At 44.1% G+C, this 26,900-nt stretch overlaps 1 protein-coding gene across 4 annotated transcripts; it reads left to right on the top strand.

The window, feature by feature from the left end:
- Window positions 1-833: 833 nt before the first annotated feature.
- Window positions 834-14,617, top strand: LOC105027558 (hormone-sensitive lipase). Of its 4 annotated transcripts, XM_029120408.2 has the most exons (16): window positions 838-1,580; window positions 5,113-5,362; window positions 5,894-6,178; window positions 6,321-6,411; window positions 6,688-6,833; window positions 6,946-7,131; window positions 7,220-7,375; window positions 7,554-7,698; window positions 7,866-8,093; window positions 8,171-8,550; window positions 8,817-8,996; window positions 10,429-10,472; window positions 11,209-11,274; window positions 11,551-11,620; window positions 11,858-12,437; window positions 12,533-12,693. In XM_029120408.2, the coding sequence occupies exons 2-16, from the start codon at window positions 5,123-5,125 to the stop codon at window positions 12,601-12,603; spliced, it is 2,868 nt and encodes a 955-aa protein (XP_028976241.2). In that variant the 5' UTR covers window positions 838-1,580; window positions 5,113-5,122; the 3' UTR covers window positions 12,604-12,693. The 4 variants fall into 4 exon arrangements, with proteins under 4 accessions (XP_028976239.2, XP_028976238.2, XP_028976241.2 ...); XM_029120406.2 differs by having other exon boundaries at window positions 834-1,580; window positions 6,946-7,162; window positions 7,254-7,375; window positions 11,858-14,617; XM_029120405.2 differs by having other exon boundaries at window positions 835-1,580; window positions 11,858-14,617.
- The last annotated feature ends 12,283 nt before the right edge of the window (window positions 14,618-26,900 follow it).

Below are 26,900 nucleotides of genomic sequence, written 5' to 3'. Positions count from 1 at the left end.
ACCAAAATATATAAGCAATATATTTATTCTTAACATAGACCTAAAAGCATGTTATTTAAAAAGAAATATGAAATCACTCATCAGCTAAATAGCAGCCAATATTCTTATTAATATATAAAAACGAAACAGAGCTGTATATATTACAGCTTTGTCACGTTATTTTTTACTCCATCCTTGCCTTGACGCCACATCATTAATCTCCCCCTCTCTCAACCTCTATCTGCACTAGACTCTGTTGCTGCCGCTGATCCTAAGTCTTCTTCACATTCATATATTTATATTCTTAGTTACTTAAATATGTTAATTCTATATTTTTTTCACTGTATATTGCATATATAGCCCAATGTTTTTGGTGACAGTACACACCCTAATCTGATTATCTTTTCAACAGTAATCTTAATTTGTCTCACGAGCTCTCTTTAAATACATCTGTAATTGTAGGCTATACTAGAAGTCACCTGAAATGTTTAAAAACCTTTATGCAGCTTGGATGTAGTTTGAGATTATGTTTTATTTAAATATTTTGACATGCTTGGGTGTAAAAGAAAACTAAGATTTTTGAAAGCTGGAAAAACCCTGTGTATAGATATAGAATGCCACCCGCCAAAGTGGCTAGTAAGAGTGACTGCGTTACCCGCCACAGCCGAATTCCACTCGCATTTGGTGGGTGGGCGGGTGCCAATGTCAAGCCCTGTACCAAATGCTTGAAAGCCTACTGGTGTAATGTTGTTAAGCAGCCTTAAAAAAACGCTTTTATTTTACTTTTATTTTGAACAAGATATCCGGAATGGCAATGCTATGGTTGAACACTGGGCTAGTTGTCCAACTTATTGTTGCTAGCTTTACAGTTTCGAAGAGCTACGTTTGGGTCTTATCTCTGCAGATGCCAGATTACTGACAAAAATGTGTATGTAGAAAACGATTTGTAAACAAATAAATGGCTACGTATGGCTAAGTAAGAATTGAACGTGTGGAAAGTCGTAAAAGGGTGTTTGAATTCCAGATTGAATTCCACGCGTACGTTTCATGTTTTACGATCATACCAATTTACGAAATGTATTTACTTCCGATCCTAACAATACGTACCCTTAAACTTTTGGCAGATATCTAACTCCATACTCCATATTGAAAGTGCTCAAAAATTATGTATGCATTCTGCTCAACAAAAGTATCTTATTGCAAAACCGAACGAAATGGAGACGGACCTGACTGAATTTGTCCAACAGGGAAACTACTTGACAAAACATTCGCAACTACAAGGTTTGGTCTGGTGAAAATGAATACAACCCGTAAATTCCCATGTCCTACGTAGTTACGAAAGCAGTTGTCGAAGCCTCGAGAGCAGCTCTAATTGGCTACTTGATATAGCGTTTGTCGAGTAGGACGTTGAGTAAGATATAACTCTGGGTAACGTTTTTTGAATTGAAACTGAGTTGTATTAGCTATTACTGCTTGGTGAGCGGTGCCCCAAAAGAACGATAATTTACAGAACACTCAAGAAAAACGTTGAACAAACCGAATGACCCATTAGTTTTGTGGGCGAAAGAGAAAACTGTCAGCAGAAGAGAGGATGTGTATTGGTAAGTCTTTGGGCGATACAGACTAAGCCTGACATTTAATTATGGCAAATATGTATATTTTACATTAATGCAGCAGTGTGTCTCCGTTTGGTCGCTTTCTTCACTTTCTTGATTACTGCGTCACTGCCTCGTTTTTGTTTTCTGCCGGGGAATATCTCCCAGTTTATCCGTGGCCTTTCCTCGATCAGGAAAAAAAGAAGTGGCTAAAAATACGCCATCTAAAGTAGAATATTAATTAATATGTTTCTAGTATTGCAATTTATTCTGATGTTTTATGCTGTCAAACGATATCTCTGTAACAAACTAACCTACTTAAACGAACCATTTTATGAGTATGTTTGATCAGTTTGTTTTCACTGCGTATGTTCTCTTATACTTCCGCCCAAATTCGCAACACTCCGATGATTAAGTGATATAGCTTCATTGACCAAATGTGTTCTTTGGCATGTTTGGAGTAATATTTATATGTGAAGTAACAAATGTTAGAAATTCAGAAAGGTCATCAGGCAGTATTGGTGAATAATTTTCTGTCAATGTCATTGATTATTTTCTTGTATGTGACAATTAACTATACTGGTTGATAGATCGAATTTCAGAAGACAAGGTGAGACGTCGGTCATTCAGACTTTGACCAAGACAGGACTGTATGCTCCTGGTGCGACCAATGTGCAGAGGTCGATTTGAATTTCAACTGACACTTAAGTCATGTAATACAAAATCTTAGTCAGAGAGTCTGAAGGAAACGTGGTTGTTTCTGAGAGTCAGTAGTGAACTTAAAACTGTTTCCTAGGTGATGTTAACCCACACCCCAGGTGTGTAACGTCATTTGACAGTGTTATTGACAGATCGATTGCTATAAAACATGATCTGGTCATCCAGACATTGGAAGATCTGTCAGGCATGATAGACGTCTGAGCAGAGGAACGCGGCTGCTGTGTAATCATTGGGCCAATTCAGTGAGGTCAGACTATGAGCCATTAGTTTGTGCTTCATGTGTCACATTTGAATGTGAACACAAGACCTAATCATGACTCCAAGTGCTTCATGTGTCACATTTGTTTGGAGCTGACATTCGGTACATTTGTCTGGAGCTGACATTCGGTACATTTGTTCAGAGTTGGCCCATCCCTGAACTTGATTCTGCCAGGCAGTCAGTGCGATTTCAAAACAAAAGCAGTCAACTTTCACCCTGAGCAGAACCGGGTCAGATTCCCAATGGAGTTGATGAATTTGGTGATTTCATCAATCAGATGGTTGTAGGAATGTTGGAAAATCTTGAGTAATTAGATGAAATGTGACTAAATGAAAAGACAAATTAACTGTTAGGTAGGCAGTCAGGCTGAGGACATCATAGCCTATTTCACCAGTGTTTCTGTGGGAGCAAGGTTGGTTTTGTTTGTGGTTTTGATTGTTATTAGTCGAAACACTTGACCAGGCAATCTGATGACAGATACTGTCATCTTATTATTTTAGTTAGTTTGCACAAATAGTCCTGGGATAGTTCACTGTTTTAGGCTATGACATTAGTCACACAAACATCAGTGGTTAGTCAGATAAGATATTGCTTTTCATCTGTCAATGCTGCATACTGTAGTATTGCTGTATAGAAATCTTTGTTCGGTTCATGTTTGGTTGTTCACGTTTTTGTGTTTTCTGCAGATCTACACAAACTGTGTACTGTTTAAAACAGAGGTACAGTATCTCACGAAAGTGAGTACACCCCATTTTTGTAAGAAAAAAATGTATATCTTCATGTGACAACACTGAAGAAATGACACTGTTATACAAGCTGTACACTCACTACTTTGCATTTTAGCAGTGTAGATTTGCTGTCCCCTCAAAATAACCGCTGGCAACAAAAGTGAGTACACCCCTAAGTGAAAATGTCCAAATTGGGCCAAAAGTGTCAATATTTTGTTTGGCCACCATCATTTTCCAGCACTGCCTTAACCCTCTTGGGCATGGAGTTCACCAGAGCCTCACAGGTTGCCACTGAAGTCCTCTTCCAATCCTCCATGATGACATCAGAGCTGGTGGATGTTAGAGACCTTGCGCTCCTCCACCTTCCATTTGAGGATGCCCCACAGATGCTCAATAGGGTTTAGGTCTGGAGACATGCTTGGCCACTCGATCACCTTTACCCTCAGCTTCTTCATCAAGGCAGTGGTCGTCTTGGAGGTGTGTTTGGGGTCACTATCATGTTGGAATACTGCCCTGCGGCCCAGTCTCAGAAGGGAGGGGATCATGCTCTGCTTCAGTATGTCACAGTACATGTTGGCATTCATGGTTCCCTCAATGAACTGTAGCTCCCCAGTGCCGGCAGCACTCATGCAGCCCCAGAACATGACACTCCCACCACCATGCTAGACTGTAGGCAAGACACACTTGTCTTTGTACTCCTCACCTGGTTGCTGCCACACACGCTTGACAACATCTGAACCAAATAAGTTTATATTGGTCTCATCAGACCACAGGACATGGTTCCAGTAATCTGTTTGCGGGCTTTCTTGTGCATCATCTTTAGAAGAGGCTTCCTTTTGGGACGACAGCCATGCAAACCAATTTAATGCAGTGTGCGGTGTATGGTTTGAGCACTGACAGGCTGACCCCCACCCCTTCAACCTCTGCAGCAATGCTGGCAGCACTCGTACGTCTTTTTCCCAAAGACAACCTCTGGATATGATGTTGAGCATGTGCACTCAGCTTTTTTGGTGGACCACGGTGAGGCCTGTTCTGAGTGGAACCTGTCCTGTTAAACCGCTGTATGGTCTTGGCCACTGTGCTGCAGCTCAGTTTCAGTGTCTTGGCAATCTTCTTATAGTCTATGCCATCTTTGTGTAGAGCAACAATTCTTTTTTTCAGATCCTCAGAGAGTTCTTTGAGGTGCCATGTTGAACTTCCAGTGACCAGTATGAGGGAGTGTGAGAGCGATGGCACCAAATTTAACACACCTGCTCCCCATTCACACCTGAGACCTTGTAACACTAATGAGTCACATGACACTGGGAATGAAAAATTGCTAACACACATTTTCACTTAGGGGTGTACTCCCTTTGGTTGCCAGCGGTTTAGACATGAATGGCTGTGTGTTGAGTTATTTTGAGGGGACAGCAAATGTACACTGTTATGCAAGCTGTACACTCACTACTTTACATTGTAACAACATTTTCTTCAGTGTTGTCACATGAAAAGATATAATCAAATATTTACAAAAATGTGAGGGGTGTTCTAACTTTTGTGAGATTCTGTATGTCTGATTCTCTATTCCCTCAGGGTGAGCCTTTATAAGATGCAGTCAGAGATCTTTCAACTAACCTTCATTTGGCAATACTGACATTGTTGATTGGTCCAAATTTAGGTTACTTTTAAAATCTGTGGTTAGCTGTGTTTACATCTCTTCTGGGGTGTGAAGACAAGCAATGAATCCATCCTTATTTTACACCAGTATAAGAATTGGTCTTTATAATTCTCAGACTGTAGACTATGCAGGAGACTGGCCTCGTTGGTACATGTTTCTGTCTGTTCTCTCCAGGTTCTTCGATATGGACTGGAGAGCTGTGTTCACAGCTTTGGAAGAAGTGTGTGAGGAAAACATCTCTGTTCTGTCTGCACCTGCGGATTTGCCATATGGTGACCCATCCAGGCGCTTGGTGACGTGCATGGGGAAGATTCTGGAACACGGTCGTGCCTTAGAACCAGTGGTTTCGGGCATCACTGCGGTCTATCACCACTACGACTTTGACTCCGATACCCCTGGGAATGGCTATCGTACCCTGGTCAAGGTAGGCGGAACACCCACTGATGGGCTGACATGACGACGAACACCCTCTGATGGGCTGACATGACGATGAACACCCTCTGATGGGCTGACATGACGACGAACACCCTCTGATGGGCTGACATGACGACGAACACCCTCTGATGGGCTGACATGACGACGAACACCCTCTGATGGGCTGACATGACGACGAACACCCTCTGATGGGCTGACATGACGACGAACACCCTCTGATGGGCTGACATGACGACGAACACCCTCTGATGGGCTGACATGACGACGAACACCCTCTGATGGGCTGACATGACGACGAACACCCTCTGATGGGCTGACATGACGACGAACACCCTCTGATGGGCTGACATGACGACGAACACCCTCTGATGGGCAGCAGAATGAATCACACTGTTAGGGGGAGCGAGCCACAGACGGCCAGGAGAAGAAGAGAGAGATGTTGTGCCAAATCTAAATAAATCAGTTTTACATTTCTTTTTTCGGATTTCCAGGCCAACATGAGTGTGATGTCATCTCTTAGGTGTTGCAGTCTTGCCTTCAGCACATCATCCAGAAGGGCCGCTACGTCGCCTCAAACTGTGGCAGGGCCTTGTTCCGTGCCGACCACAACGCCTCGGAGATGGAGGCCTATGGCAGCGTGCTGTGTCAGCTGCGGGCCCTCCTCTACACCGCCCAGCGCCTGCTCCAAGAGACCAGCCCCGGGCAGCTGTACGGGGAGCCGGGGGGGGATCTGAGCAGAGGGCTGGTCAGGGAGTACACATCCATGTACAAGGCCTGCTTCTATGGCCGCTGCCTGGGCTTTCAGGTGAGTCTCCACAGGGAAGATGAACAAATGTTTGTTGGTACAGTAACCAAATATGTTGAGGCTGTACTTATAGATCCTGCTGGTTGTTAGGAAAGCTGGAGAAAGCCTGTGTGTGATTCTGAAGGTCTGATCTTCCCTCCAGTTCTCTCCTTCTCTTCGTCCGATCCTGCAGTCCATCGTCATCAGCATGGTGTCATTTGGGGAGAGCTATGACAAACAACACTCTGGGTTAGGTCAGTCAGAGAAATATCCTGTCTAGCTTTTCATACTCAATCACCAGAGACTGCATCAGTCTTCTTTTGGAGGTTTTGTTATCAATTATTGTGTTCCAGATTGACATTTGTGTTGTGTGATTTTTGGATTGGCTTGTAAATAAAACAAGAAAACGTCTGAAATGTCTAAACATATCCAAGGCATTTCCCCCCTGAAAAGACTATCAAAAAGTAACTCCTTTGCCCAAATTTGTGCCAAGCCCTGCCTTGACCTTTCCCCTACTGCCTTTCCCTCAGGAATGGCTGCGTTCTCCCTCCTCACCTCGGGGAAGTATGTCATTGATCCAGAACTGAGAGGAGAGGAATACGAGCGGATAACTCAGAACCTGGACATTAGATTCTGGAAGTCATTCTGGAACCTCACAGAATCCGAGCTCCTATCTGTCAGTGTCTCCTCCTTATCCTGGATGTCTTCCCTACTGGTGTCTGTATCTCCTTCTTACTGTTGTTTTTCTCTCCATTGTTCTGTTTGCTCCTTTGTCCTCCCTTCCACAGGGTTTGACCAGTTTGGGATCCAACCTTGTGCAGGTCAACCTCACCCTGACCATACCACCAGAGCCCCTGTTTCTCCCGCTGGCCTCAGACCCACGTCTCAGTACCAGTGTCCCCCCCCCACTGGCCCATCTGGGCCCTGGTCCAGTCCATATGCGTCTCATCTCCCATGAGCTTCGAGAAGGACAGGTGATCCTCCATCTTTCCCTCAGTGTTGTAGGTCAGTTAACAGGAAGTGTCATTGTCAGTGGAAATGCACTCTTCTGTCTACCTTCAGGACAGCAAGGAGCTGATGGTGTTCTCTCGTACAGAAGCTGCCCCCATCTCAGTGTCTTTAGTCCCGTTCGGTGCCCAGAAACTGCCTCCTTCTCCTTGGTTGCTGATCCACTTCCATGGAGGAGGCTTTGTGGCCCAGACTTCCAAATCCCATGAGGTAGGCAGGGGTGGCGCTGCGACCAGGTAGGCCGGGTTGGTGCCTGAAATTATTGAAGAACCCTAGACTCACACCAGTTAATAAAAGTATCCTTGTGGTTCAGCACTTACCACTGAGGTTTTCTTTCTTTTTTCTTTACCACTCCTCCTTTTCCCTCCATCTCTCTTTCATCTTCCAGAACTATCTGAAGGGCTGGTCCAAGGACCTGAATGTCCCCATCCTGTCTGTGGACTACTCCCTGGCTCCGGATGCCCCGTTCCCCCGAGCCCTGGAGGAATGCTTCTACTCCTACTGTTGGGCCCTGAAGAACTGCCGCCTTCTGGGTCAGTATATTTTAGCCCAGCCGGTTCTAACCTCTCTGTCTGTGTTTCCAGTTTCCACAGCAGAGCGTGTGTGTCTGGCCGGTTCTAACCTCTCTGTCCGTGTTTCCAGGTTCCACAGCAGAGCGTGTGTGTCTGGCCGGTTCTAACCTCTCTGTCCGTGTTTCCAGGTTCCACAGCAGAGCGTGTGTGTCTGGCCGGGGACAGCGCCGGGGGAAACCTATGCATCACCGTGTCCATGAGGGCCCTATCCTACGGCGTCCGCGTCCCGGACGGTATCATGGCTGCATACCCGGCAACCCTGCTCACCACGGACGCCTCGCCCTCCCGCCTCCTCTGCTCCATTGACCTTCTGTTGCCCTTGGGGGTTCTGTCCAAGTGCATCAACGCCTACACAGGTGAGGGGCAGTTACCTAACGGAGTTCACTGAATTTCCCAAGTGGCTTTTCTCTAATGATTTTGTCTTCCTCTCCAGGTGAGGGTTCTGAGTGGGTCCAGCCCACGGAGGGGACCAGTACGCTGAGGGCTCTGGGCAGAGACACTGTGTTGCTCATCAGTCAGCTCACACAAGGGGCGTCCAGCTGGGTCCAGTCATTCTTTCCGGTGGAGGTGGTAGGGCCATCCTCATCTTACCGGAGATCCCTGGGTAACTTGGCCCACCAGAGAGCCGTCCTGCCGCCTTCATCCGACTCCTCCCAAGGTCCCATGAATTACCCAGAAGGCTTTAAGCCCCTACGCTCTAAGAGCCTGGCTGTGATTCAGGCACCTTGCTGTCCTGTCGCCAAGAACCCGTTTGTATCCCCTCTCCTCGCTCCAGAAGACCTCCTCAGAGGACTACCCCCTGTTCACCTAGTGGTGAGGAGAGTCTGCCGGGGGGGGTTGGGGTGGAGTCATGTCGTTGGGTGTGTTCATTCTGCTCATTCTGTAGCAGAAAAAGTTAAAATAACTTTTTAAAAGGAATAAACCAGGAGTTTGTCAACTTGAATTTGTCCAATAGAAACTACCAGATTGAACACGCCACAGGTAGACCTCCAATGTCAGTGGCCCTAGTATGTCTGTTCACTGCCCTGTTGATGGGTCTCAGAGTTGTATATGATATGTAATCCTCTCTGTCCCCACAGGCCTCGGCCCTGGACGCCCTGTTGGATGACTCTGTGATGTTTGCCAAGAAACTGCGGGACATGGGCCAACCGGTGACCTTAGTTGTGGTGGAGGACCTCCCACATGGCTTCCTTAGTCTATCAGGACTGGCTAAGGAGATACAGGTGGCCTCAGACATCTGCGTAGAACGAATCAGGAAGGTATTTCAGCACCAAACTCCCCCCTCCTGTACTCGCATGCGACAAGTTTAAAAGGACCGATCAAAAGGTTGACCGGTCAAACGAAGGGATTGGCAAGCTGCCTAATTAGTTGTCGCTGAGAATATGAATGGGTCCTTCGCTTACTGAACTGGTAAGTGACAGTAAACTTATAAAACTGAGGGAGAACAGCTAAACTCTTGACCAGGTGGCACTAGCCCTAACATTTGTATTGTCTTACTAGCACTGATTACTGATTGCTGCTATGTTGTCCGCCACAATAAAATCAGATGATCTGGATTGGTCTGAAGTCTGCCCTTCTGTCCGTCACATCCCAGCTCATATATCACTGGCCTTTTGACGAAACCTTGGTGAATTATTTTCCATAGAGATACAGTATTCAAAAACATGTAGATTTGCAAAGTACTCAACTCTCATTGGTCAGAGGTAGATACCCTGTGTTTACATAGTTACACAGATTGGCACAACAGGGACCACTATGAATCAACTGAAATGTGTTAGTCACTCAAAATCATTCGCGGTGGATGACATTTTCATTGTTGCCTATGTGAAGAAAGTTTGAATGACTGTGATATGTGGTTGTTCTACCTATAAACCTCATACCTCTGACTATGTTAAATGCACTAACTTCTTTAAATGACTCACCTCTAATTGTAATTATGTGTGCTTAAAAATGTTATGTTTATATACTGGCTTGCATGTGAGATGTTAAATGATGCAATAATAACTTTCTGTATCGTCAACGTATTTGTTTTGTAATTTACTTTTATGTATCTTAAAGAGCCTATCCAATAGGCCTACCGGATGAACATTATGTGCTGGTTTCACGTACACTGGTCAAGCCTAGTCTCGAGTCTCGGCCTACACTAGGTTTGTCTGCGTCTGTGAAATCGGCAAAATAATAAAACCTTTAAAATTACTTATGTCATCAGTGCCGTGATTTGTTCGACAACTTCGTCTGTGTTTTCAACCTAAGGTGTATACATTCACTGATAAAATTTATTATATTTGAGCTATATGATATTAATGTTAATATATGCTGCAACTGTGAATGATGGTTCTGAAGAGCTTTAAGTTGTGGTGGTCCCCGAGCAAAAAAAAAGGTTGGGAACCGTCGGTTGCAACATCTAGTTACAGGCGCCAGTGAGGGAAAGAAGGAAAAAGACGAATGAGATGCAGGGCGCTGAACTACGGATGTCGCGGGAGGACAATCTTTCCCCCTGTTCCGCTTTTCCTCTCAAAAGGGAGAGAGGGGCTGTAGCTATGGAGGGGGTAACTGTAGGGCAGGTATTTGACGCTGAATGCATCCTCAATAAACGCCCACGAAAGGTATGAAATAGCGTATGTTGTCCTAATATGAAAACATTACACCATTTACAATCGCTTTACTAGTGTCCGCTCTTCTCCTTTGCAGGGGAAGTTTGAGTATTTGGTGAAGTGGAGAGGCTGGTCTTCTAAGTGAGTAGCTAGCATATTTTACGTTAGCAAGCAGCTGGCTGAGCTAAACAATGACAATAATGTATTAATGTATTTTTCTGCAATCTCGTATTTCTTCTTGATTGCTAGGTCTGTAATATATTCAGTCAGCAGCACATTTCTGAGGATGTGGTTTTGGGTAGACTGCACGACGCATGCAAGGAAGAAGATGATGTTAGCCGTTTCTTGTTTTGTTTTCTTGACTTTAGCCGGAGCAGCTGATGTTATGGTACTAAATCGGTACACCGTAACTTGAGCAGGCATCCTACTACGTTAGCGAACTGAAGCACCGGAATACGGAACGCCCACAATTTCATGCACTGTGCTTTTTGTCGTGGTAGTTTACCACGTTTATAATATAATGTGAACCTAAACACTTAATTATCAAAATAAAATGTTGCAATTTGTCTAACAAATTAATGAGCTAGTATTGTCAACCATGTGTTTGTACTATTTACAACTTGAAAGATTGTAAATAGATGCTTTTTAAATTGATGCTGCTAACATTTTATGGCCGCAATAAATCAGAAATGAGAGAAAAAAACTTGAAGTGTTTCTTCACTATCCTCACTGTTCACTCACTGTTTTCTAATACACATTTATATTTCAGCAGACTTATCCATATCCCCCCCCCCCCCCGCTCAGGTCTACCAACAATCATGGGTCTGTTTTCATTTTAATGTCATTTTAACTGGTTAAATATGGGTTCTCTTTACAGGCATAACAGTTGGGAGCCTGAAGAGAATATACTGGACCCCAGATTACTGGCAGCCTTCCATAAGAGGTGTGTGTTATCAGAATATCTTGCTTAGGTTCACTCCCAGTGGTTTGGCATGAAAAAAACATTCGTATTTAATGGTCTACATGAAGTATGTTAGACGCCGTGGTCATTTTGTCCTTGAACCCAACACTTCTGTCTGACAGCACGTTGGTGAAACAACTGTATAATGCAGCTGACAGAGCCATCGTAAATTCTACAAAGAGAGGATGTATTTTCAAAGTAGCAGGATGTTGATGTTGACTGTCCAGCTGTATGTGTGTGTTTGTGTACATTTCGCAGAGAGCAAGAGAGAGAGCTACTGTTCCGTAAGAGAGGAAAGAGGCCACGGGGACGTCCACGGAAAGTTCTGGTAATCTTCGCCAGCACAATGTTGCTGCTTATGGAATCCTATAAGACGTAGTCACTAACAAACATTCAACAATAAAGCTCCTGCTATTCATGTTGATGGTATTTGTGATTCCTAATCCTCCTTAAGGATTGCTTCCATTATATTGATAAGTAACAGGAATCTGTGTGTTTTGGGTTGAGGAATGACTTTTGACATCACATCTTTACAGTACAAAACCTCCTTTGTCCATGTCTTTAGGAACCAGAGCCAAATGAAACCAAATCTGACCGCTCATCTTCGTCTTCATCTGATCTGTCCTCCTCTCCCTCCTGCTCTTCATCAGAAGAAGAGGAAGATGAAGATCACGGGAAAAAAGCCAAACCAGGTCCTCAGCTTCGCAACCTCCACCCCATGCCCTTGAAAAGGCCCCAGATCGTGGTGGCCAAGCAGGAGCCTGTCAGGAAAAAACGAGGCAGGAAACCGCTGCTCCCAGAGCTAAGGGCTTTGAGGCAGGCAAAGACACGGTCGCCCCTGCTTCCCCCACCTCCTTCTCGGCACCACCAGGTCCTCAGACCCCCCCGCGAGCCATCCAGAGAGGAACCCAGAGGGGGGGTGAAGAAGCCTCTACAGCCAGCTAGTTTCACCTACACTGGCCTGAGCTCCAGCCGGACCTCCAGAGATGAGGAGGTGCCCCAGGAGGTGGCAGGAGGGGCTTTCTTCCAGGCAGGGACCTCCAAACCAGGGCAGCTGAACTCCATGTGGTCAGGCCGGTCCATGTCATCCACTACCACCACCCACTCCTCTCCACCCTCCTCTTCCTCTCTCGGCAGGCTTCACAGTAAGGGATTGTCGGATCTGAAGCGCTCCATCTCTGCTTCTGACATCGGCGGTACCCGAGCAGAAGGGCTAAAAGTGTCATCTTCTCTCAAACAGGGCGGCTCTACATCACATCTGCACAGCTCCAAGACTTCCAGTGGGTTCGGGGGGGGTCTGGCGGCATGTAGCCCAACCCAGCGTTCACCGGCTGGGCCGAGGAGGCAGCAGGAAGGCTATGGAGGTCAGGGGGCGCTTGCGGTTCAGCCGCAGAGGTCTGGGGGTACCAAACCAGCCTCCCCTCCCCCTTCCTCAGTCAGGGACCGTGTCAGTCAAGCCCTCAGCCTCCGAGCTCTCAACCTGCAGAGCGTCAACAAAACCACGCCCGGCAACGGCGTCCATGGAAACGGAACCTCCGGTGTCACCGGAGTGGCAGTTTCAAGGTCTAGCCTGCGAAGCAGTGCCGGCCCAGCGGTGGGAAGCATTAAAGAGACCCACCCCTTGTCTGGGCTGAACCAGAACCTGGCACCAGGAGGGGCGCAGCACCTTGGAAGCGTCCCATCAGCCAGAGAGGACCGGGGAGGGAGAGGGAAGAGCATGGGGGCAGGGGGTGTAGGAAGGGGAAATGGAAAAGTGGAGAAGGGTGCAGCAGGAGGCGTGTCCTCAGCCAGGGTTGGTGGAGCAGGTGTGGTGAGACCAGAGGACAGGATGTCTGGACAGGGCCTTAATGAGCGGAACTCCCGGACCCTTAACGAGCTCAGCACCGGCGACTCGGACGACACCAGCAGCAGCGAGTCGGAAGAGCATGATTCATCTCCGTATAACGAGAACACCAATGGGCCTCGTCTGGTCTCCTTGGAAATGGAAACGGAGACAGACTGGCGCCCGGCGCGGAGCCTTCTAGAACACGTGTTCGTTACGGATGTCACGGCCAACTTTGTAACAGTAACAGTGAAGGAATCGCCCACTAGCGTTGGCTTCTTCAACGTTCGCGATCAGTGAAGCTGGTCTATGAACCGTACGTCGATGTTTCTGTGTTGGCCACTTCTCCTGCCGACGGTAAAAGGAAAACTGGGCTTTCAAATTGAAGTTTGACAGACATTTCCAGCCCAAATATATTCTGATGTCAAGAAAAAAAAACGACCATTGCTGCATCTACACTACCTGTGTCATGTGGTGCGGTTTTATTAAACACATTTTTGAGGTCTGAGAACATTTGAAATTTCCCTTTAATGATCTGAAGGGACGTTAAGTTCACTAAGCAGATTGTGGATCTGAGGTCAGCCAATACTGTGGGTGCTAAGGAACAGAGTGAATGTGTTGTCCCTTGAAGAGCAGCAAGGTTTGAATCCAACACAACCTCTTTATCTAGCGGTACGCTCTTCAGTTTAGGGATATGTTTCTCACGAGTATCTATTACATCTGCGGAGGGATGTCTACAAGGGAGGGAATGTTAGGTAATTGGTCGTTGTCCATTAAGGACTTTGGAAAGACATGGCTGCCCTTGTGTTTAGCTATGCCCGCATGTACATAGAATTATCAAATTATTGGCTGACAAGTGTTGACATACCATCATCATTTTACAATATTTCTCTGCTCTTTTTGGACCAAATGAGTCATGAATGTGAATTGTGTATTTAAAAAAAAAAATAGTTTTATTTTTTATCTTGTCAGTATTTCTCTTGCACTATGGTATTTTATGTTAGTGGAATATATCCGACTCTGAAACCTACCTACTCATCTCAACCAGGCATTCAAATGTTGGTCAGTTATTTTTCAGTGTTATCCCTATGTACCGAGCTGTGTTCATGACCATTTAAATACAGTCAAAGACAAAGTTGTTGACAGTAAGAGCCTCATACTAGTTTGTGTATTTATTTATAGTTGTACATATGTTACTCTCCTGTTGATATTATTCTATATCTGTATCTCTGGTGCTTACTCTGGTTTCATAGGCTCATGTCTCTGAAGCTATGTGCCTCCTGCCATTTCTAAGGTATTGGAATAAAATGTGAGTGCTTACATAAGGGTGCTTAAATATGCCAAAACACTGTTGTTATTTAATCAATGTGGCCTATGGTGGTCTAGCAGTCTAAACCTCTGACTCTATGTTATGTATGACTTGACATTAGCTTGACACTGCCTCTTCCCCTCCTTCACACACCGTTCTGTCTCTTCAATAAAAAACAAATGTCGAAAACTTTGTTACTTTTATCTGTAAATCAATGACATTTTGTAAAGTTATTTTAAATAAGCTCTTGTCAAGTGATTTACAGATATGTTGCCCAGACACCCTGGCTAAACCCAGAGACTCTGGTTTTGCTGCGGTTTCTTCGGGCTGTGCTTAGTATAGTTGGTGTTGTTTTGTGATTGGTGGGTGAACATCTGTGGTCCAACTTTGTGGTCCCAGAGATGTTTTCTTTTTCCTGGAGAGTAGTACACGCAGCTACCAGCAGATGTCACTGTTGTATAGAAATGTCCCACAAGACGCCTGCAGTCTCTCTTAGTGCCTATCAAAAGCCGTGCTGTAGCCCTGCTGTATATTACATGGATATTAATTACCTTTGTAGTCACACATCTACTTATTTGTTATCTCAATGGACACGCCTGCTCTTATTAAATTTGTTTATACATATTCACCACACGTGCAGTGTCTTTGGCCACTCGGACTGTTATGGTTTGAGGAGAGAAAGTGTGTTGAGGAGTTTGTGAGTGACAGAAGCTATCATTCCACAAAGCTGCAGATTTCGTGATTTATGGCCAGCGCCTGTCCAGCGCCGTGGAATTTTCCCAAAATAAGTTTGTCTAAACAGAGTGCGACAGAGAGCCCCTCAGAGCAGACTGGTATGCATAAACAGTTTGAACAGTGAGGGGCAGTGTATCCCCACCTCCCCACACCCTACTCCCCAGTCTACACACACGCCTGAGAGCTCACAACACACATCTGAGTAGACACGGAGACACAGTCATGCACCTTAGCAGTCATGCAGAGACCTAGGCAACACACACAAACACAAGTCATATAGACATAATACTCATCTAGACATAATACACATATAAATATAATACACATATAGAAATAATACTCATATACACAAAATACTCATAAAGACCTTATACACATATAGACATAATACTCATCTATAGATAATACTCATATAGACATCATTCTCATCTAGACATAATACACATATAGACATAATACTAATCTAAGAATAATACACATATAGACATAAAACTCATATAGACATAAAACACATAGACAATACCAATCTAGAAATAATACACAAATAGACATAATAACGTCTAGACATGATACACATCTAAATATGATACACTTCTAGACATAATACTCATATAGACATGATACAGATCTGGACATAATAATCATATCGACATAATACTCATATAGACATGATTCTCATATAGATATAATACTCATATAGACATAATACTCATATAGTCATAATACCCATATAGACATGATTCTCATATAGACATAATACACATATAGACATAATACTTAAATAGACATGATACACATGTGGACATAATACTCATCTAGACATAATGCCCATATAGACATAATTCTCATATAGACATAATTCTCATATGGACATAATACTCATCTAGACATAATACCCATATAGACATAATTCTCATACAAACATAATACACATAGACATAATACTCATATAGACATAATACACATATAGAAATAATACTCATATAGACATAATACTCATATAGATATGATACACATCTATCCATAATACTCATATGGACATAATACACATATAGAAATAATACTCATATAGACATAATACTCATATAGATATGATACACATCTATACATAATACTCATATGGACATAATACACATTTAGTCATAATTCTCATATAGAGATAATACACAAATAGTCATAATACTCATATAGACCAAATAGACAATACTCATATAGACATAAAACACATAAACGCAATACACAGTAGTAGTAAGTACCAATGCGCTCTATCAGCCATAACACTCAACACAGACAGACAGAGCACTAGGTGGAGCTAATGGACACAGAGACAGACATTTACCTGGACATGCGCTCTATCAGGAACTGTCAAGTCTTTTTGTCTGGTTTGGAGAAACACAAAAACTACCATCCATGTTCCTCTGCAATCGGACACCACACTTCCTCTCCTTTCCTAATTTTTTTCCCCTAAACTTATCAGTTTCTCTCTTACTCATTTTCTCAGTCTCTTTCCTGCTCTTTCCGTCAATATCTTCTATTCCTCTTTTCTCGCTATCACTCGCTTCACTCGCTATCACTCGCTTCACTCGCTATCACTCGCTTCACTCGCTATCACTCGCATCACTCGCATCACTCGCTCTGTCATTCTTTCCAGCTCACACACCAGCTCATACGTACATACACACACGCATACACTACCATTCAAAATGCTGGGGTCACTTAGAAATGTCCTTGTTTTTGAAAGAAATGCAAATTTTATTTCCATTAAAATAACACCAAATTGATCAGAAATACAGTGTAGACATTGTTAATGTTGTAAAAGAATATTGTAGCTGGAAACGGCAGATTTTCAAATGGAACATCTACAAAGGCGTTCTGAGACCCATTATCAGCAACCATCAGTCCTGTGTTCCAATGGCACATTGTCTTTGCTAATCCAAGTGTATAATTTTAAAAGGCTAATTGATCATTAGAAAACCCTTTTGCAATAGTTAGCACAGCAGAAAACTGTTGTGCTGATTAATGAAGCAATAAAACAGTCCTTCTTTAGACTAGTTCAATACCTTCAGCATCAGCATTTGTGGGTTTGATTACAGGCTCAAAATGGCCAGAAATTAAGAACTTTCTTCCGGAACAGTCTATTCTGTTCTAAGAAATGATGGCTATTTCATGCAAGAAATTGCCAAGAAATTAAAGATCCCGTACAACAATGTGTACTATTCCATTCACAGAACATCACAAATTGTCTCTAACCAGAATAGAAACAGGAGCTGAGGGCCCGGTGCACAGCTGAGCAAAAGGACAAATACATATAAACCACGACGTCTTGCCCGTTGTTGCACATACAGAAAGCTCATAGTGGAGGATTGCTTCTTCCAGTATCCAGGAATGCCGTCCATAGTGGAGGATTGCTTCTTCCAGTATCCAAGAATGCCGTCCATAGTGGAGGATTGCTTCTTCCAGTATCCAGGAATGCCGTCCATAGTGGAGGATTGCTTCTTCCAGTATTCAGGAATGCCGTCCATAGTGGAGGATTGCTTCTTCCAGTATCCAGGAATGCCGTCCACAGTGGAGGATTGCTTCTTCCAGTATCCAGGAATGCCGTCCACAGTGGAGGATTGCTTCTTCCAGTATTCAGTAATCCCGTCCATAGTGGAGGATTGCTTCTTCCAGTATCCAGGAATGCCGTCCATAGTGGAGGATTGCTTCTTCCAGTATCCAGGAATGCCGTCCATAGTGGAGGATTGCTTCTTCCAGTATCCAGAAATGCCACCCATAGTGGAGGATTGCTTCTTCCAGTATCCAGGAATGCCGTCCATAGTGGAGGATTGCTTCTTCCAGTATCCAGGAATGCCGTCCATAGTGGAGGATTGCTTCTTCCAGTATTCAGTAATGCCGTCCATAGTGGACGTCTTGTCTGATTGTGAAGCTTTTATAACACTGCTGATATGGAAACACTGAGTCCTTCCATTAACAGACACAGACATGCATACACCGACTGACTCCACCACTCTTATGACACACCTGTGACAGGTTATGACACCCTCTTGACAGGTATTGGGCAGTGGGGATGACAGTGAGTCTGAGTTTGAGGGGTAGTCGGATGTCACAGAGATATGTTCCAGGGTTTTCACTTCAATGTGAGGAGACAGCCAGCATCTCCACCCACCCGTAGCCAAGCCAGTCTGCCGCCAAAACTCACTCACTTGATACACACACACACACACACCCTTGAACGCTGGCAGGCAAGCACACACACATACAGCCTGAGCAGCTTGTGGCAGCTTCACACACTGTGTTTGCAGCAGTACTGCCAGGTGCTGGTGTCTATGCAGCTCTCTCCACATTCCTCACATTGTTTCACATCCCTGCCTGCCCACTGGTCAGACATCACCCACAGATCTGAGTTGTACTGCTTATTGTTTCACAGCCCTGCCTGCCCACTGGTCAGACATCACCCACAGATCTGAGTTGTACCTCACATTGTTTCACAGCCCTGCCTGCTCACTGGTTAGACATCACCCACAGATCTGAGTTGTACCTCACATTGTTTCACATCCCTGCCTGCCCACTGGTCAGACATCACCCACAGATCTGAGTTGTACTGCTTATAGTTTCACAGCCCTGCCTGCCCACTGGTCAGACATCACCCACAGATCTGAGTTGTACTGCTTATGGTTTCACAGCCCTGCCTGCCCACTGGTCAGACATCACCCACAGATCTGAGTTGTACCTCACATTGTTTCACAGCCCTGCCTGCCTACTGGTCAGACATCACCCACAGATCTGAGTTGTACCTCACATTGGTAGAATATCATTTAACTCCTGGATCTGGACTAAAGTAGTGCCCTATTTAGAGAACAGTTTACCATTTGGGACATGAACGCATTCTTAGAGCAGCTCGCCAATTTGTAATCAGCTTTTTAAAGTATATGACCTTTCTCCCCTGTGTTTCTCACAGCAGATGGGTCCTTGAAAAATACCTGCTAAGATATTTACACTCTGGTGAGGTGGATGGGAGACAGGTTTTGAGTGAAGTTAAAGATTTCCGTCTTAACAGATGTTTAACATTCAAATCTCAAACTGCTTCTTGAACACCCTCCCAATCTCCCATCTCCTTTCCACTGCTCTTCTCTTCCCAAAAAAGGCACAATCAATTCTCTTTAATGGACATTGTGCGGGTGCTCTATTTACATGTTTATACACTGCTCAAAAATATCAAGGAAACACTTCAATCACACATTGGGTCTCGATGAACGATATATATTAAAGATCAAAATCTTTACTGTACATTGTGTGATTCGTTGAGAACAAAATTACGTAACAATGGTCAATGGAAACCAAAATCCCTCCCCCCAGTTGTCCCAGTCCTTGTCCATGTGGTCATGCTTCTGACATGGATTAGGTTTTATTGACTGTATTACAAAGTGTCACCCCTCTGAGCCTGGTTCCTCTCTAGGTTTCTTCCTTAATTTCGGCCCTTCTTAAGGAGTTTTTCCTAGCCACTTTGCTTCAACACTGTTGTTGTTTGCTCCTTGAGGTTTCATACTGTGTGTTTTGTAAAAGCACTGCTTTATTAATGCATTTGATTGATTTGATTGATACACACCACTGGTGTGATGGAATAATCAGCAAAACACAGTAATTGCTACTATCCCGATTCCATTTATCTTTAAAAATGTTTTGTATAGACTGAGGGTTCAGTGTGTATGTGGTTTGGTATATTTAAAAAAAACACAGGTTCCCGGAGACTCTCCTTTCCCATCTCTTTTCCTCTCTACATTCTTCATATATTTCTGCCTGTTTATTTACCCTTAATGAATCTGTCTGTCAATGTGTCAGAGAGACAATCATAGAAAAAGATTAAAATAGAGGAAATAGCAGAGAGCATCTATTTGATATTTTATCAACAAACCTTGTTCAAGTGATGGGAACAGCTTTCTGTCTGATCTGTGTGGAGGTTGAGAGCAGGTCTTCTGACTCTCCAACACTAGAGGGAGTAACAATGGTGAACTATGGGAACCTCCTTCAAGAATGTCTTGAAGAAATCAGAATGTTTTTTAACTGTACCTTTATATGTTATCTTAAACCATTCTAACAAATACACGTCCCTCTTACAGTTGATAACTTTATACACTTTTGTTCATGCCTTACGGTGACCGAAACAGCAATCTTAAAATCAACTTGACCCAGGAATTACCATTGCAATTTAGAGAGTTTAATTACTTAATGCATTTTCTGAAAATGATTGGCTTGTGGCTAACCATTAATCAGAACCACTGATGAGAAGCGATGGCCCTAATATCTAAACACATCCTATTACTGTGCATGCACACAAACACACACGCATGTCGCATGTATGTGGATTCACATACTTGTGGCTTATGGCTGGACCCTCCTCACTAACTCTACTTTAGAGCCCAAAGCCCAAGGCTCCAGACAAGCATGATGGGACACACACACACACACACACATACATACATATACATACATATATACACATACGCACACATATATACACTCACACACACACACATACATACACACACACACGCACACACACACACCATACACACACACACACACCACACACACACCACACTCACACACACACACACACACACACACACACACACATACATACACATAGACACACTTTCACACACACACACACACACACATATGACACAAACATACATACACACACCCACACACACACAGTCTAAAGCTTGTTTAGTTGCAGGGCATGATAGATGTCAGAATCTGACAGCCAATCGATTGGAAGCAGACAGTTCTCAGGTCCCGCTACCAGAAGTGTGTGTGTGGTGTGTGTGCAAGTATGTGTGTGTATGTGTGTGGTGTGTGTGTGTGTGTGTTTGTGTGTGTCTGTGTGTGTGGTGTGTGTGTGCGTGCATGCATACACTGATTGGAGCTCACAGCCCAAACAGATAAAGCAGATCAAGACACAAACCTCTCTCACTCTCCCTTCATCCTCTCCCTTCATTCATCATCTCTCTATAATTTTGTCTCTTTATCTTTTCCTCACCTTCTCTCTGTCTTTCCTCCATCATATCTGCCATCATACTTGCCATTATACCTGCCATCATACCTGCCATCATATCTGCCATCAATCACATCTGCCATTATATCTGCCATCATATCTGCCATTATATCTGCCATCAATCATACCTGCCATCATACCTGTCATCATATCTGCCATCATACCTGCCATCATACCTGCATTAATCATATCTGCCATCAAATCTGCCATCATACCTGCCATCATACCTGCCATAATATCTGCCATCATACCTGCCATCATATCTGCCATAATATCTGCCATCATACCTGCCATCATATGTGCCATTATATCTGCCATCAATCATACCTGCCATCATACCTGCCATCATACCTGCCATCAATCATATCAGCCATCAATCATATCTGCCATAATATCTGCCATCATACCTGCCATTATGTCTGCCATCAATCATACCTGCCATCATACTTGCCCTCATATCTGCCATTATATCTGCCATCTTACCTGCCATCATATCTGCCATCATACCTGCCATTATATCTGCCATCAATCATATCTGCCATCAAATCTGCTATCATACCTGCCATCATACCTGCCATCATATCTGCCATAATATCTGCCATCATACCTGCCATCATATCTGCCATAATATCTGCCATCATACCTGCCATCATATCTGCCATTATATCTGCCATCAATCATACCTGCCATCATACCTGTCGTCATATCTGCCATCAATCATACCTGCCATCATACCTGCCATCATACCTGCCATCATACTTGACATCATACCTACCATCAATCATATCTGCCATCATATCGGCCATTATATCTGCCATCATATCTGCCATCATACCTGCCATCATATCTGCCATTATACCTGCCATCATATCTGCCATCATATCTGCCATCATACCTGCATTAATCATATCTGCCATCAAATCTGCCATCATACCTGCCATCATACCTGCCATAATATCTGCCATCATACCTGCCATCATATCTGCCATAATATCTGCCATCATACCTGCCATCATATGTGCCATTATATCTGCCATCAATCATACCTGCCATCATACCTGCCATCATACCTGCCATCAATCATATCAGCCATCAATCATATCTGCCATAATATCTGCCATCATACCTGCCATTATGTCTGCCATCAATCATACCTGCCATCATACTTGCCCTCATATCTGCCATTATATCTGCCATCTTACCTGCCATCATATCTGCCATCATACCTGCCATTAATATCTGCCATTATATCTGCCATCAATCATATCTGCCATCAAATCTGCTATCATACCTGCCATCATACCTGCCATCATATCTGCCATAATATCTGCCATCATACCTGCCATCATATCTGCCATAATATCTGCCATCATACCTGCCATCATATCTGCCATTATATCTGCCATCAATCATACCTGCCATCATACCTGTCGTCATATCTGCCATCAATCATACCTGCCATCATACCTGCCATCATACCTGCCATCATACTTGACATCATACCTACCATCAATCATATCTGCCATCATATCGGCCATTATATCTGCCATCATATCTGCCATCATACCTGCCATCATATCTGCCATCATACCTGCCATCATATCTGCCATCATATCTGCCATCATATATGCCATCATACCTTGTCAACTGTGCCTGGGATGATATGGCCACCACAACTGGACCGGTGGAATATCTAAGTGGACTACAGCTCAAACTTAAAAGCCTTTGTATTTTCTCAAAGGTGGTGTGTAGCAGGTCTGGGCCTTGCCCCTGGCAGTAATGATGAGCAACTCCAACTCCTCCACACTTGACCCATAACATGGGGGGCCCCCAAGAATGTCTGCTCATTCCTGTTCTGTACCTCCTTTTCAACAGTGACTGTGTGGCCACAAATGACTCCTGGGATGAGTTCAGAGAGAGAAGTTTAGAGGGAGGAGTTTGGAGAGGGGAGTTTAGAGGGATGAGTTTGCAGGGAGGAGTTTGGAGAGAGAAGTTTAGAGGGATGAGTTTGGAGGATTTCAAAGGGAGGTGTGTAGAGGCACGAGTCTAGACACCAACACTGTGGTGAAAAATGCACAATAGCTCAATGTCTGGCAGCTGAGAAGATGTCCTAAACAACCCTGACTAACTTCTACCGTTGTCACTGGGAGCATATTCACAGGCTGCATCAGGCCCTGGTATGGCAACTGTGATGGCCTGGTGGAATGGCCCTTCAGGGGTTAGTGAAGTCGGCCCCGTTCAACATCGGGGCACATTGCCTACCTCCAGGACATTGATTCCACCAATGGCTAGAGATCAACATGAACCTCAGCCACCAGTGACATGGGCTGTTACTGCTGCTACCAAATAGCAGAGAGAGATGGTTATGTAACATCACAACAAGAACAGCCTGGAGAGAAGCTTCTACCTCCAGACCTTCAGACTGTTAGAACCAATGGCAAACAGCATCATCATGGGCCCCTGTGCTAAATTTGTCACTAGGATCTCTACCCACAATGTTTATTAGACACTACGTTAACTTCAGGTAGAGCCAGACTGAAGGCAAAGTGTTATTGGCTGTGCTGTTTGTCAGCGTAACAGAAAACTGGAAACTGGCAAATGTGATGGACAAGTGTGTGTGTTTAAATGCATAGCTATGTTTGTGTGTGCCAGTGTTTGTTCTCGTCAATGTTCTCATCGTGTTTGTGTTTGTATACGTTCATGTTGTGTGTGTGTGTGTGTGTGTGTTGATTTTGGGAGATAACAGTAGAGTCACCTTGCCGGTAGTTGTGGGAAAAGAACAACATCGGGTTTTAGCAGTTTAGCGTCACCATGAAATCCAATCTCCTCCAGCCCCCCAGGGGTTGAAAAAGGACCATGCTGAGACTAACCTCACATGTCCAGGAGCTTCTTGTGGGTTTATAGGACCCATATACCTTCTCTGAGAGAAATTCTCCCTAGACATGTGTGCCTTTCTATCTATGTATATTGGAAAACATGTGTCCTCCATTGTCATCTGCTCTGGCAACCGCCTGGATGACACATTATGAAATAGATTGTATTTTACAAACAAAAAAACTTTACAAAACTAATTTGTAGAGACCTAGCTGGGTCTGTCTGTGTCAGGGAAAAAGCAGACTGTCCAGAGAGACTCACCCTCATATTAATGTTCTGAACATATAATTGCTCTACGTTCCTCCAGCTTTGTGCAAAGAGAAGCAACGGCAGCTTTTCTTCTCCATAAAGATTATTCAAAAAAACGTGTTTAGTAAGCAAATATGTTGGAGTTAAAGGTCTGCCGATAACAGCCATTGAGGCGATAGATGCGACGGAGTCTGGGGTGATGGATGGTGGACTGGGACTAAGAGAAAGGTCACAGAAATAAAATGGCAGCCATGATATCCACTAAATATGCAGGCAATCCACACAATGGTACAGAGTCCAAGTACTTCAAAAGTAGTTGGACAGTGACACTTTTGCTCTGTATTCCAGCACTTCCAGCACTGAATTTGAAATGATACAATGACTATAATGTTTAAGCATAGACTGTCAGCTTTAATTTGAGAGTATTCTCATCCATATCGGGTTCAATATTTAGTAGTTACAACTTTTTTACATAATGCCCCTATTTTTGGGCTTCAAATGTATTTGGACAACTACAAAGCTGTCTCTTACTGCCCAGTTATGTTGGCTTGCAGTGTTAGTGCTGTAAATGACTCTAGGCTTTGAATTTGCATTTGGAGACGGTTGCTGGTGTCTGACAAGATGAGGCCCACCAGAATAATCGATGCAAGCCATCAGATGAATCAATAAGAAACTTAGACAAAATATTAGGAGTGCAAAAATAGACAGGTCAAGCACTGGTGAGCTCAGCAATGGCCAATAACTTAGTAGACCACAGAACACGCAATTTCTTAAATAAAAAAAAAACTGTCTGATAGATCAGGAACTCTCTAGGAAAGGTATACAGCTCCCCGGATGAAGAGTAAACTGCTTTTTCTTTCCATTCCAAAAAAGTCGAAAAGGACTTGTATGAGTGCATATGTGTGTGTGTGTCCGTGTGTGTGTAAGAACTGTGTGTGTTTATTTTTCTCTGTAACTTCCTCCAGGACCTCAGAATGTGACAGCTAGCTACAACACAATTAAAGTGAAGAAAGATCTTCTGTGTTGTCACTGCACTGTCTTGCTGAAACATAGCATCTACAGATCACTTCCTGTATTTGTTTGTTTGTATTCTTTTTTATGTGTTGTATATTTTTGAAATACTAATATAATTAGTATTACTAATGTATTTTTTTATATTTTGTGTTTTCATGTCAAGTATTTATATTCTCTTTTTTAGTTTATGTACACACAATTATTCTAAAAAGACAACTTGACCTTAACCTGGTAGATTAAATAAAGGTGAAAATAATTAGTGTGAGATATGCTTCATCAACTGTCATGTTGACAATTCAGTTGAAATGCAGTGTTGCCATTGCATGAATGGCTGAGTGGTTAAAAAATGTATTTTTGTTACAGAAAACATTTTGATACCTTTACAGAGCTGAAAGGCGTCTCACTGTTCAAAAGCTTCAGAAGGCTGTTGTCTGTCTGGTATCTGCTGTCTGAATATAATGCGGAAAATCCTCAAACAGAAGTTACTGTGAAGCATCAATCCCTCTCAACCAAGGCAGTGCCAAGCACCGCATATCACGACACACACACCAAGGTTTGTGCATGCACATACACACACCCACGTAGTGCATACGCATACACACTCACTCAGATGTGCATGCACATACACACGCACGTTTTTTTTGCTAAATTTGTGAGGACCATAAAAACAGAAATCCGTTCCTCAACACTAACCCTAAGCATAAGGCTAACCTCAACTCTAACCCTTACCTTAACCTCACCCATAATACCTAAACCTAAAAGAAATCCTAATTTTCACCAATGCTATGTTTTTAAGCCAAACCTAAATCTCATTCCTAAACCCAACTCTTAAACAGAAACTTTATACCTCATCCCCAAACCTAACCCCTAAAAATCATCTGTCACATCCTGGCTATGCCCCTAGCCATCTCTGCGCTGGGCTCGGGGCATAGTCAGGACAGGACAGGAGGGCCATAGTCAGGACTGCCCAGGAGCCGCAGCCAGCGCCGCCAGCGCCCCCTGCTGCCCAGGAGCTGCAGCCAGCGCCGCCAGCTCCTCCCACTGCCCAGTGGCCACAGCCGCCAGCTCCTCCCGCTGCCCAGTGGCCACAGCCACTATCTCCTCCCGCTGCCCTGTTTTCGCTCCTGCTCCTCCGCCGGCTCCTGACCCTCTGCCGGCTCTCCCGTCTCCTGGCCCTCCGTCTCCCCGGCCTGTACCGGCAGCTCCGGGTGCTGAGCCTCCACCTGTCCGGTTGTTGTCGTCCCAGTCTTGTGGTCGGAAGCCTGCGCCTTTGGGGGGGGGGGGTACTGGCACATCTAGCCACCTCCAATCCTTTTGGTCTCCCCAATTGGAGGCAGGTGTCGTTCGTTGCCTCCAGTTGGGGACCCTATTTAAGTTCTTTGTTTTGCCATGCCAGGGTGGTTCATTTTGGTTTTCTTCCTGTATGGAATATCCCATGTCACCGGTTGCTGCCTTTGTTTGGTTTTGTTTTTGTTTGAGTCTTTTCCTTTTCCATTAAACATGGATTACCTCAGTTTCTTTAATTCTGCGCCTGTGTCCTTCCACAC

The sequence above is a fragment of the Esox lucius genome, chromosome 6 (genome assembly GCF_011004845.1).
Source record: "Esox lucius isolate fEsoLuc1 chromosome 6, fEsoLuc1.pri, whole genome shotgun sequence".
In the NCBI taxonomy this organism is placed as follows: domain Eukaryota; kingdom Metazoa; phylum Chordata; class Actinopteri; order Esociformes; family Esocidae; genus Esox; species Esox lucius.
This window is presented reverse-complemented; position numbering and strand designations above follow the sequence as displayed.